The 12,935-nt window shown below is 38.5% G+C and overlaps 1 protein-coding gene across 4 annotated transcripts in view; it reads left to right on the top strand.

Annotated features, from left to right (window-relative positions):
- Window positions 1-12,935, top strand: part of GULP1 (GULP PTB domain containing engulfment adaptor 1) — a 162,981-nt gene that overhangs the window by 88,339 nt on the left and 61,707 nt on the right. For all 4 annotated transcript variants that reach the window (XM_056349933.1, XM_056349934.1, XM_056349931.1 and 1 more), the window contains one exon: window positions 3,127-3,188. In XM_056349933.1, the coding sequence (XP_056205908.1) occupies window positions 3,127-3,188 (62 nt within the window). The remainder of the gene's footprint in view (window positions 1-3,126; window positions 3,189-12,935) is intronic.

Raw genomic sequence — 12,935 nt, 5'->3', positions numbered from 1 at the left:
ACTTACTGTTTTATTTATCTATATAGTGTCTAGAACTCTTGTTGCTATATAACTAATAAAATAATAATACAAACTGTGATTTTCATTGTAGAGTTTCATATTATGCTTGTTGATTCAGAATGAATAATTAAATATGAAGCTGTGAAAACCTGTTTAAAATTAGAGTTAAAAGTGAGGGATCATGTGAATGACAAGCCACCTCTGCATCAGTTATTTGAATGAATACCTTTTCTATAGTTTTTTTCTTTTTTTTTTCATATTTTTCTGGTTTATTGGATGCAGAATGTCTGAAATTTGGTATTTCTCAACTGGAGTGAAATCTAACTCTGAGCAGTATTTCAAACAACTGCTGAGAGTGGCCTAAGTCCAAAATCAGAGCTTACCATTCAGAAGGAAACGCCAGTCACCAGTTTCCCCGTAATAGCTTGCATGACTTTTTGCATGTCTTTGCTATCAATGTGAATTAGCCTCCTATTGATTTTGTTTAGCGCTAGGAGTACTTTCAAAAGTGTCACTACTCTGTAATTATTACCTGCGTTTAGGAAATGGTCTTGCAGTGTCAATGGAAGACTTTGATACCTATGTCACAGTGTCCGTGGATCTACATGTGGATGCTGGAAATGCTGCCTGCTGACTGGCTCTTTTAATCAGTGACACCAGACTCGTAGAATCCAGGCATCTTTTTGGGACCCTGCTATGTTACTGATTTCCTTTTGTGCCGAGACTACCCATCCATACCTCCCAATCTTCCCCCTAACCAGTGGTACCAGCAGTTACAGAAACACTTCCTTAGCAGTGGTGTTCCTTCCTGGAATCCCTATAGCATCACACTTGGAGGTTGGTAGGCAAGTGGAGGGTAAAGCTTTGTACCTAAGAAGATTAATATTGGAAAGATTACCAGCTGCTTAATTAAGACCACCATTTCAAACTTGATTCCCAAATTTAATCGCTGTTTTTCAGATTTGATCTTGCCCTGCTTGGGGATGGGAAGAAGGGAGGAGGATACGTTTGCAAGGAATGGTTATTTTTACTGGAACTTGCGTAGTCAATCGTCTGCCTGTAAAATTGCTTTAGAAGGCGCAGCCCTGTCGCTTGTTTGTGCTAGTACTAGGCATAGCATGAATGGCAGGCTGCTGCTGTTATTTTTTAAGAAGTTCAATGTTTTATTTTCACTAGACTTCCCTTTATGAATTTATAAATGTGAAAGTAGCCTTGCTGAAACTAGCAAACAGTTGATGTGCCCAAAATGGGTGAATAAAACCTTGACTTTAGCAAGGTGAATGCACATTTTGGAGGCAAAATGTGCACTGCGCAACTCTTAATTCTGCTGTGGCAAGTATGATGGGGCAGAGGGCAGCCCTGCCTCACGTGCCAGTGTCCTCCGCGCCTGAGGCTTGCCACCAACCCAAGGCACCAGGCTGCTCGGCTGGCCCTCAGCGGTGCCTTGACTTGAAAATACGTTTGCCGTTACCTTTTGGGTTGTCAGGCTCTATTCTAACATTGGTCATTGACGCTAATTTTTTTTTTTTTTTTTTTTTTTTTTTTTTTTTACTTGGGGATAATGTTGTTACCTTTTGATATTGTACTCAAAACAGAGATCAGCTTTCAGGTCGTTAAAATATTCTGGGTGATGAGTGTGGTTCTTGGCTCCGGGGTACCAAGCAGAGGCTACAATTGAAAGGACGGGCCACTTCAGTGCCTAATTGTACTCTTGGGTGCCGCTGAATGGACTAATTGTGCTTCCTTAATTGAGAAGTGATAATATCACTCTTCAGTAATGGAGCTGAACATTACTGACACCTAGAATGAAATTTGCTTCAAGGAAAAAAAAATATTTCCTCCAGCTTTGCAATTTTGATCCTGTTGCTGTGGTGACTATGGTGAATATCTTAAGAGTTTTCTGGCTTCTGTATATTCAGAAATACTTAATTCTTGGTTTAGTGTCAATAAATGTCACAGCTTTTTCTCTTGAACAGCTTGAAGCCAACAGAATTTTATCGTTGCTCTGTGTAACTAACAAAAAAGTCAGTGATTGCTATAACTGCAACTCCCACTAAAGGCAAAGGGAATTGCCTGTGAATATCCAAGGGTAAAATGTTGCTTTAAGGCATCATTCTGTAACTTAATTCAATAAAATTCCAGATTGGTGACTCCAGTTCATGCTAGTTAAAATAGGAGTAGTCTCATGTTAGAAAATACTACTAAATATTGAATGTGTGGAGTATGAAGTACTGCTCACAGTTACAGAATCTCTCATGCGGTTGGTAATACAATTTAGTGTTCTGGCACATCCTTTCTTCTTTTTTCCTTCTTTTTTAATATTTTCAAATGAGAAAACTTTTAAAGTGATTTCTAAACTTCTTTTTATTAGAAGTTTTTTCTAATATTTAGGATGCCACCTTAAGTTATGTAGAACATTCTAAATGGCAATTAAAAAGGAGGAGATGAGGTATTTAAAAAATAATCGTAGAATCATGTCACCATATGAAATATGCAGTGGGAAATCTAAGACAATAGCGCAGTCTTCTGACGTGAAAATCGTTAAAGAAAATATGCAAATTCGTGGGTATGTAAGGAAAGATTAAAGAAATTCTAAACTTCTGAATCAGCTACTACAAGCTGACTTCCTTCTGTTTTCTCATAGAAGGATTAGGCCGCTTTTTTATCAGTCGCCCTCTGATAATTTTTCCAAAATAATTTCCTTTGTCCCTTCCATGTCTTGATAATTCATCAAAAAAGCACATAATTAATCCAAAACCCATCACTAGAAGTGCAACATGCAGTCAGTGCTTTGAACAACAGCAGGATGCGGAAAATCCTGATCTGAGGCAGAAACCGAGAACAATCTGAGACCAAAAAAATCTGTCTGGGGGGGAGTTGGAATTCTTACGGTGAATCAAGGTGGTTAAAAGGGGAGGCGTGCCAGAGAACTAATCGGGTTCTTTGACGTAAATGTTTGGGAAGTTGTGAGATATGCTGCATTTCCCTCCAGCCCCAATAACTACTTTGGGCAGATACTTAACTGAGTAAAAGGAGGGTTGTTGATATTTCTGGGTAGAGACTATAGTAGTTTAACTAACAGTTGAATAACCTATTCAGTGCTTCTTTTATTTTGCTTTTCTGTAGACAAAACATGGATGCACACTCCTGAAGCCTTATCAAAGCATTATATTCCCTATAATGCAAAGGTAAGAAAATATGAAGTTATTTTGTCCTCTTACCTTTAGAACACAGCGCTTTCTATCTTGTTTTTCATTTGAAAACTGAAGACAATTGGCCAAATGAAATAGCAAAGAAAAACTTAATAAATGTCTGTTTTGCAGATGAAGAACTCCTGTTTTCTTAAATAATGGCCAATTGATTCTTGTTCTGAATGATTTGAGGGTTTTCTAGGAAGCAAACCAGTGTTCCGCTTCTACTTAACGCTCTTGTTTCCTTTTAATGGATGATAAATGGATGGACATTTTGAGTGCAAAGGAATTTAACAACAGGCTGCATGCTTACAGTACTATAAAAATTAAAATTAATAGCACAGGCTTCTTTTGAACAATAGCAAAGGCAATGAGTAACGATCCTATCTGCTGGATATATTGAAATGTCAAATACTGTGGAAATATGGTAGAATAATAATGGAATCTTCGCACAGTAAAACCAGAAGTCCTTACTCATGTTTTCTTATCCCAGTTGCAGCGTAGTTCTGCAGTAGTATTTCAATTAGTCTATTGACATGTGTTCACAGGAATTGCATCTTCCCAAAAGAACTTTGAAAATGGTTTGCTAAAAGGATGAGGGAATATGGAGTAATCAGTGTAACTCAGAGTAAACTGAGTAATCAGCTGTTATTTGCTAAACTGGGAGGATGATTCATTAAGATTCCACCACGGTCTGTTCTGGATACAGTTCTTGTATGATTGGTATATTTTTTTAATGTAAAAATAAAAACTGTTTCACAGGTTGGGACTCAGTTTCCTATACTGGTATTCCCTACTGTTAATGTTTGCTATTTTCTTTTGCTTAGTATTGCCACACAGTGAGCAAGTGTTTGTAGTGGGATTTTGAGTCTCGTTCTGCTAATTGCCAGGTGAACATCCTTTTATTCTGTGTGCTCTCAAACTGAACTTTGGACCAAAGCATGTATTACCATTTAACTGTATAGCCTTGCCAGACACCTTGGCTTTTATGTTACAGTTTTTGAGAGGAAGGAGTACTTGCTGGGGTGATGGTACCATCTGTTTTAAGGGCAAGCTGAAGCTCTGAACAGCATCTGTTTGTTTGTGATCTCTACTTCAAGAGAAAAAAGAAACCTCTCTCACGTTTTGTGTCTCATTGTCTTTCTCAAGACCATATCTCATGAATAGGTGTCAGCACAGCTATGTAGGAAAAAAATGTTAGAATAAAGAAAATGGTGATAGGGTGGTGATAACCGTAGAAACAACAGCATCAATAACTGGAGTAGAAAAAAGGGATGGGGAATTCCTATGCAAAGGAAGCGTGTTCCTAGACTTGTTGGAAAGACTCTTGGTCAAAAAAAGTCTTTCCTTTTATTTAGGCTACTCTGTGCCCAAGTGTCCTCTCCAGTTCTGTTGCTGTTCAATGTGGGTTCTGATTTGACAGGTCCTCCTCATCCTCTGTGCTGCTGGCCTCTAAGGTCTCTCAGAATACTTGTAGGAAGCTGAGATGTACTACAGCATATGCTTTTTTTTTTTTTAAAGTTTACTCATTTTTTCATTTGGATCAAATCAGAAAATTATTATTTAGAACTGTCAGTTATTTGATTCATTATTCCAAAGTAAGCAAAAAATTGTTCTGCTCAGTAACTGGAGTGAAAAGGGAATGGGATTTCCACATTGCTCCTTTTTTTTCTGTTGCAACCTGGCATGAATTTGCACAGCTTTTATGAGGTTGGCTGGCATATGCAGATGTAACACTGTTAAATCTAGATGATGTTTCCACCTCCATTCTCAAGTACCACTTTCATTAAGTTTTGCAACATTTTTCTTTTTAAGAGGAAAGCACGTATCTGTTAGTACCTCATTTGGCTTTTGTAATGTTTTGATTTTTAACTAAAATAACCCATTGATTTCATAGCTTGTAACTACATTGTGAAATAATGATTAAAAACTCAGAAAACATTTATAAAGCAGGTATTGAAAAAGACTCATTGATTTTTCTTTTTTCAAACCTTCATATTGTTCCACTTCCAATTCTGTGACATTCTATTCATACAACTTTTGGATTTGTTGGCAGGAAAAGACAACACTTTATCTGATTTATTTCAAAAGGTAATTATGTGAGTGAGGAATAACATGTTCAGAAAATCAAATCAATTTGATGGAAAGCAATACAAGAGATACTCTTTTTCCATGGACAAGTTAGCTGTATTCTGCTATGTAGTTTTTCAAATGCAAATTACTGTGGATGAAAACCAATGTTTTCTCTTCTTTTTAAGACACACAGATAGTTTCTCTGACATTAATCTCAAGATGATCAGAAAAAGGAGAGCATACTAAAAACAACCGAAAAAGATGGGATTTTGTTTGTTTACTTGTTTCCTAAGACAACTTTAAGAATTAAAGAAAGCTTGTTGATAAAATGCAGTTCATGACTGTTACATTACTTAAAAAAAAAAATCTTAACAAAGTTAACTGGAAATTAATATAGCCCTGCACTATAGACAACTGGCCTGTTTTCTACATCAGAGAGGACTTTTTGATAGAGAATTAGTAATGTCTTGTTATCTCTTAGGACATACATCCTCAGGATGATGTAAAGCAATAATCCTCTTTGCAGGAAAGCACAAGCAAAGTTGTTTCATCTGGAAGTAAAAACCAGGAGCCACAAGTCTCATAAGGCTGCCCTTAAACACAGAATCTTCTTGATTCTCTCCTTTGCAGCGTACTCAGCCCTCATGATACTTGCTATTCTGAAATTTGCTGGGGTTTGGCATGGTTTGATATATGGCATAAGTTGATGGGGGTTTGGGGATTTGGTGTTTTTTTGGGGGTGGTAGGGTGGTGGGGTTTTTTTGTGTGTGGGTGTTTGGTTTTTTTTTGCGGCTGCTGTTTTTGTTTTGGGCTTGGCTTTTAAAAATTTTTTTTTTTTTTTTTTTTAATATTACTGATGTCCCCAGTCTTGATCTTGCTGAAGGCACTGATAATCAGACTGCACACGTTTCAGTGTGCTCTGGAGGTGAAATCTGGGCCTACTTAAGTCAGAATTTTGCCATCAGTTTGTGATCCTATATTATTCTTGAATATATCACTCCAAATGAAAGCATATTGGTCACGTTTGGGTTTTTTTTCCCAAAACACAATTTAGAATTTTTAGAGTATATTATCAAATATGGGGATATAGAGCTCATTTAGATGTAGGATGGAAATTTTCATGTTGCCATGATGTAAAAGGCTGAGGCAACCCAAAATTTCTCTTTAGTGTCATTGTTTTTCTGTAATGTTCCATAACTATATTATATTTTTTATTTTCCATAGTGTAGGGAAAAAAGTTCTCTTTTGCCCTTGAGTTAGTTCTCTCGGGTTTAGGCCAGTTCCCTTTCTCCAAAACAGAAGTGATGAAAGTGTGACTTTATAATAGCATCTGGCTGTGACCTTAAAAATGGACTGATAATTTTCATTGCAAGACTGATGCTACCCTGAGGGGTGTCTTTCTGCTAAGAAGTTGCCACTGCTCAAAACAGCAGTGTTTACTATGTCTGTTTGTACTAAATCATATTTATATATACATACATATATATATATATATAAAATGCACATCTTTCCATTTTGCAGACCAGAGGTTCTGCTTTGCAAGCCTGGTGTTTATGTTGGGTACTGGTATACTATGGAGTCAGTAGCTCTGACCTTACACTAGGCTGAAGAGCGGCTATTTTACATAGTAAACGAGCGCATGTTAAACCCTCGGGAGTTAATTTTGCCAGGAGATGTGATGGCTTTCTAGTGCTGAGACAGCTACTGTCCTAATGGTTACTTCAGACTTACTTTAAAACTTTGTATATGGTCACGTACATATTTATGATTCTTGATGAAGTTTAAATTTGAAACTTTGAAGATAAATGAGCAAAGCTTTTCCCAGAAAGATTGTTAAACATCTCTTACTTTGTGTTACTTTCGGGGTTTGATGGCAATTAATTGTGAATTGTTGTGCAGTTTCATGGATGATCTTTCCTCTCAATTATTCAACATACATCTCGGGCCTGTATTGCAACTGTAGGAAAGGAAAAAAAAAAAAGTATTGTAATACATAACCTGCAAAAGGACCTTGCTTGGCAGAACCTAGAAGTATTAATCTTTAGTGTACAGTATTATCAAAGCCATGTTTTCATGGCATAAACTGCCCTTCTACTACAAACTTTTTTGTTGCTACAGCTATACTATCTATTTCTCTTTTTCTGTCCAGTCAGCATACTACAGAATGATCATGGTTTTGGGTCAGTAGAAGTAATTCATGAAAGACTATCAAAGGGAAAATTGTATATAGATCTTTCCATGTAAACAGAGATATAAGGCATGCTATTAAAAAGTATACTTAAATTTCTATGGTGACTTTAGATAAAGCAAGATATTCCAAACAGAGCATGAAAATGTTGAAAATTAGAAACTAATTAAATAGAAGAGGGCGTTACAAGAAATAATTAATTTTCCTACATTTAATTTATTATAATTAGAGTTAATAACTTAATTCCAATTAAATTTCATTAGAGCATCAAAATGTCTTGGATGTAATCATAATTAATTTAGTGTTTAAGCACAAGAAAAATGAGTATTGTGAATATATCCAAATGAAATATGAAAGCAGAAAATTATAATTTTACAAGGAAATGCAAATCTGAATTTCTAGCTGTTTCTGATGCATTACAGTCATTAAACTTGGGGCTCATTATACCGAAGAAGAATAATCATGTGAATAAACCACAAAATATTTAGACCCTGCAAGGAGTACTGTCAACTGACTTCTCTGCTTCAGGGGAAATAGACCTGCCTATTCCACCTTAGAAGATTATGTGCTTACAATGGGAGAAGGGTAGGAGAGGATAGCATTGTATCCACAATAGCCTACAAAATAAATGCCTGTGGTGGAGAAGGATTGTATCTAAACTTTCAACAGCAACAAACACCATCTCCTATAAGCAGCTGGAGGAGGGGAGCTGCATTTTAACTGTTCAGCACCAAGTAGTTTCAGTTGCTGGTGTTTGTTTCTCTGAAAACTGGTGAATATTTCAGTTTCCTTAAAATCTGAACATTTGTTAGTTCCTCAGAAAGCTCTGTGGGGTACCGAATGCTTTTGAAAAGCTGTCAGTCTGTCTTGCCTGAGGTTGCATAGCTGGTATAGCTGGTACGTGAAGGGGCAAGAGTTAAGTAGGCACCTGCTGACTCCCAGTCCAGTGTTTTGGGCACAAGCCCACCCCTTGCTTTCCATCAATAGTGCGTCACTGTACAGTAATGGGAGTGGAAGGGTATTTGCAGACAATGGTATATCTCATCCGCATATGAATGCATGTTGCGTATGCTGGAGTAGCCCACAGTGTCCCCTACAAGTCAGTATGTCAAGATCATTTTGCAAGAATTTAGTAAGCGTGTGGCTTATGGTGTATGTGTGTGCCTCTGCATCTACAGCTCTGTCACGTCCATTTACTGATGTTTACCTGAAAGCTTTGAAAAATGTGACTTGTTTATAATTAGAGTACTGGTATCTTTTATGACTGAACACTAGCTGAGAAGTTTAGAAAAATCTGCAGAGTAGCAACAGTGCAGTTTAGACACCTGGTAAGAGGCCATACACATGTCAAAGCCCTCTGGCAGTTGTGTAATGTACCCAGCTGCACTTTAGGCTCTGCAGATCACTCTTACTCTCCAGAAGGATGAGCTGCTTCGAGAAAGGAATGAAGTTTATGAGCAGTTGCAGTTTTTCTTTCTTATGGTCCATTTGTGCATAGCTTGAACATAGAGAGCCTTAGGTTTGACTGAAGCATCCAGCATCGTGCATAGATGCCAAAAAGTGTGCCATTTTGAGGTGTATGCATGAGACAGAATGCTTGGGTCTAAGTAATTTAAATCCGAAAAGGTGATAAACACTTGCAGAGTGGTGGGATAGGGGTGGAAAGTGTTTATATCTGAATGCTGCAAGTACACACACTGCTAATTCTGCACTGTAATAGATGAGTATGAAGATGAATACATGTATCTACTGAAAGCAGAGACAGGGTTCATAAAGGTACTTCACCTAATGCGTAACTTTTAGTTTACATATATTACAGCTTATTTTAGGCAAACATGAACTACCGTCGATGTAAGGGCTGATACCCTTTCTGGTTTTGTCCACCTAGCACGACCGTGGTGTGCTGTTGCGAAGCCCTCCCCAGATGCATGGGGAGCCTGTGCCCTAGCAAGGCTGCTAGCACAGAAACCAGCCTATTTGATGCACCTACATCCCTGCCTAGTGTGGCATCATCATTTGACCACTTAGGGCTAATAAAAAGCAAAATGGTTTTCAGAATTTCTGAGATAATGTGAGAGAGTTTAATATAATGTTACATATTTCTTTTCCTCTTTCAGGAAAAACAATCAATAGAGCATGTGTTTTAGTGAAATATTTTTGGTAGAGTCTAGTAAAAACCAATAGCTCAGTGAATTTAATTGGGGGAGTCAGAAAAAAAATATTGGTTGCGTTTTCAATATATTATGAACTTCAGCTGAAAGACAAACAGTAGCTTTTGATCTATTCTCCAGAGCGCTCTCAGGTTCTGCTTATGAACCCTTGGTCTCTTCATAAGCTCCATTTTGCTTGAAATGGCCAAGTACTGCATGACATGGCTTCAGTTACAACTATGAAATGGATTTGCAATGGAAGTAAGAGATGGAAGCTATAATTTCATGGCAAGAAGAAAAAACGGATCACACCAATTAATGGTAGGGTATGCAGCGTGGGATCTGAGAAGTATTTTAAGTCCCCTTCTCATGAATTAAGTAATATATTAAAAGGAGGCAGTGAAGCAGGACTGGGACAGAGCCCCAAGTCTGCTTGGAAGCTGATCGGTAACCTACCACAGCCTTGGAGTGTTCCCTCTTCTGAGCAAGTTTCCTTTGTACCCAAGCTGTTTGTTTCTCTCGCACAAATTGCCTTCACATCCATTCTTTTTACCACATTGGCAGCTTAATTACAGTCTTTTTCCTCAACTCTGACTTTGAGGAGTCTAAGTTTCAGCTCTTTCATCAGGGAGAAGTTATTTTTAAACAGCTAACAGCTTGTAGGCACGTTTATTTGTGGTAGAAAGTTCTAGAATTTGGCACTGTAGACACTGTAACTAACAACTATAATCTGGATTGAAAATACAGAACTGCAAGAGATAACTTGCAAGAGCTTTAGCTGTTTGTTGGACTCTGGCACACCCTCAGTTTTAAGATGGAATGCCTTATAATTCTTCGAATATTAGAGTTGTCCTTTGGCCATGTTGCGTTTGTATTGGGATTTGCTTTAGGAATTGAAATGTAAGAATCTAGAATAATTTAGGTTGGAAGTGTCCTCTGAAGGTGATGCGATTGATTCCTATCTGAAAATGGGGGTGACTTAAAACCAGGTGAGGCACAACAGAGCCTCGTACGAATGAGCTTTGAATACCTGCAAGGGCAGAGATTTGCAGCCTCTGGGCAGCCTGGTCCACTACTTAATCCCTGTCATTGTGCGGGTTTTTTTCTCATTCCTAGTTATAATTTCTGTTGCTGCAGCTTGTGACTGAGGGGTACACATGTGTCCGCACACGTACACCAGCCTCACCATCTCTGGGCTGAAGGGATGGAGCTCCCGTAGCCGTACGCTGCGGTCCATCTTCCTAACGGTCTCGCTGCCTGTCACATCCCTCACCAGCTTCAACTCCAGCTAAGTTCTGGCTTTCCTAAATTCATTCCTGCATGTCTGGAAAATGTTTCTGTGTTCCTCCAAAGTATGCTGTCCCCATGTCCACCTTCCATACACCAGCTTTTGTATCCGATTAGTGCCAGGAACTGTGCAGCCCAGCTGGTGGCTCAGTCAGCAGTTCAGGGATGCAGGGATGCTCTCCACACTTACATGGTCAAGCCGATTGCTGCGTGGCCCATGGCTTTAGGAGGAAAGTTGGTGTTGCCACCTTACAAAAAGGCTTCTACTCCATAGCAGTTAGGGCTAGCTGTCTTCCGCAGCCAAGTTCAGTTTAGTTTAAGCTTCCAAGTACAAATGCAGCTTAAGGGAAAGTTGTTTTGTTTTGTTGGTTTGTTGGGGTTTGTTTGTTTGTTTGTTTTAAAAAGTACAAGGGGCAAATTTATTCTGCAGGGCCTGAAGGCTTAGCCTTGCTGGTGTGCCCATACAAGAAAATTCCGTATGCTGCTGCTTACTATGGGGCTGGTCTCTTGGTTGTAGAGGGCTGTAGTTAGTGTTAGGAACTGTGTTTCTAAAGTTTCTGAGGCACAGGTTGTTGCTAATTTCTGCTTCTTTAGATACGGGGAAGCAGCAGGCCTAGATGTAATTTTAAACTTTTTGTTTTACTTCAAGAGTGGGATATTGTTGCTGTATTTCATCTTGGAATTGGAGGTGCAGAAGGGCTGGAATGTGAAACTCCTGGAATTCATATGATTCTGGGTTATGAGGCACGTAGTTTATATCTTTATGGGAAACTTCTTTTTGGCTCAAGGCTTTTTGTAGCCTTTTCCCGTAGAGGTTTGATCTCCTAGGTATGTGCATTGCGTTGGTTAAGTTTGAAACTCTGCAGCAGCGGGCTCTGCAGCATTGATTTATCTGTGATGGTCTGCAGTAAGACTTGTTGGTGGCAGAATTAACAAGAGTACACTGGTTAACAACACGGTATCTGGGACACATCTGTGCCAGGTGCATTCTTTAGATTAGTTTTGTTGTGCAAATGATGATACTTTCCAGTAGTCTTGGTGTGGAAGAGCTGGGGTTTTTTGGAATGTGGGACAGCCATACATACGTTGGTTGAAGTGTTCATCCAACAAGTTCTCAAAGTACAAGAACATATTTGTACATATGTGATATACAAAAAAGGCAAGTAGAAGTTTTTCTGTAGTAGTAATCACAACTCACGTCCAACAGCAATTCTTTATAATATGGCATTTAATACTGAACACAGCATCTAAAGCATATTTCTAAAGATACTGTATTAATTACAAGTTTTAATTAAGCCAACGCATCACTGCTTGTCCCCCGTATATGTCTCAAAAAGAGCTGAGCAATGAGGCTCTTGAGACAATAGACTCAAAATCATTAGAAGCTTTGTAATGACTTATAATGACATTTTCTTATTCAGAAAAAGAACAAATTTGTATCAAAGTATAAACCTTCATTTTAATGTGAAAGATAATCAGAGTTGTGAGTTCCTCAGCATCAGGCAAGAGTGGGCGCCAACTAACAGGCAGTGTGTGACATGAACATCTGTTCAAGACAACTGAAAAAAACTCAGAGGTTTGTCCAAACAGAATTAACAAAACAAAACAAAGTGACAAAGAAAAAGGATGGAAGCTCCAAAGACCTTAAGGTCAGCAGAGACTTACTCAGCTCTCCACTTCCCTTTCTGTTCCTTCTCCGTTGCTGATATTTATTCCCTTGCTTCTCCTTAAGTCCGCTTGAAACTACCAATTAGCCTCATTAGCATGCCCTCCAGGGATTCTTTCTGCACAGTTATATTTCTATGTGATCTGTCAGCTGTGAGGATGCAAGGGTTCTTTAAGTAGGCTTTTTAGCCTCTGGCCTGTCAAGTGAGTTGCGTGTCTGACGCTGGAACTAATAGGCTGTAGAGCTCAAACATCTGGATTATTGTACTCATGGGCTAGGTGGCCCACAGTGGTTTATGGATTGTTCTTGCTTTAAATTAGTATCAGGCCTGCAGATGACTTAACTCCTCCTCTCCCATTTTTGCTTTCAATAAAGCTGGG

This window comes from Falco biarmicus, chromosome 8 (assembly GCF_023638135.1).
Source record: "Falco biarmicus isolate bFalBia1 chromosome 8, bFalBia1.pri, whole genome shotgun sequence".
Lineage (NCBI taxonomy): Eukaryota > Metazoa > Chordata > Aves > Falconiformes > Falconidae > Falco > Falco biarmicus.
This window is presented reverse-complemented; position numbering and strand designations above follow the sequence as displayed.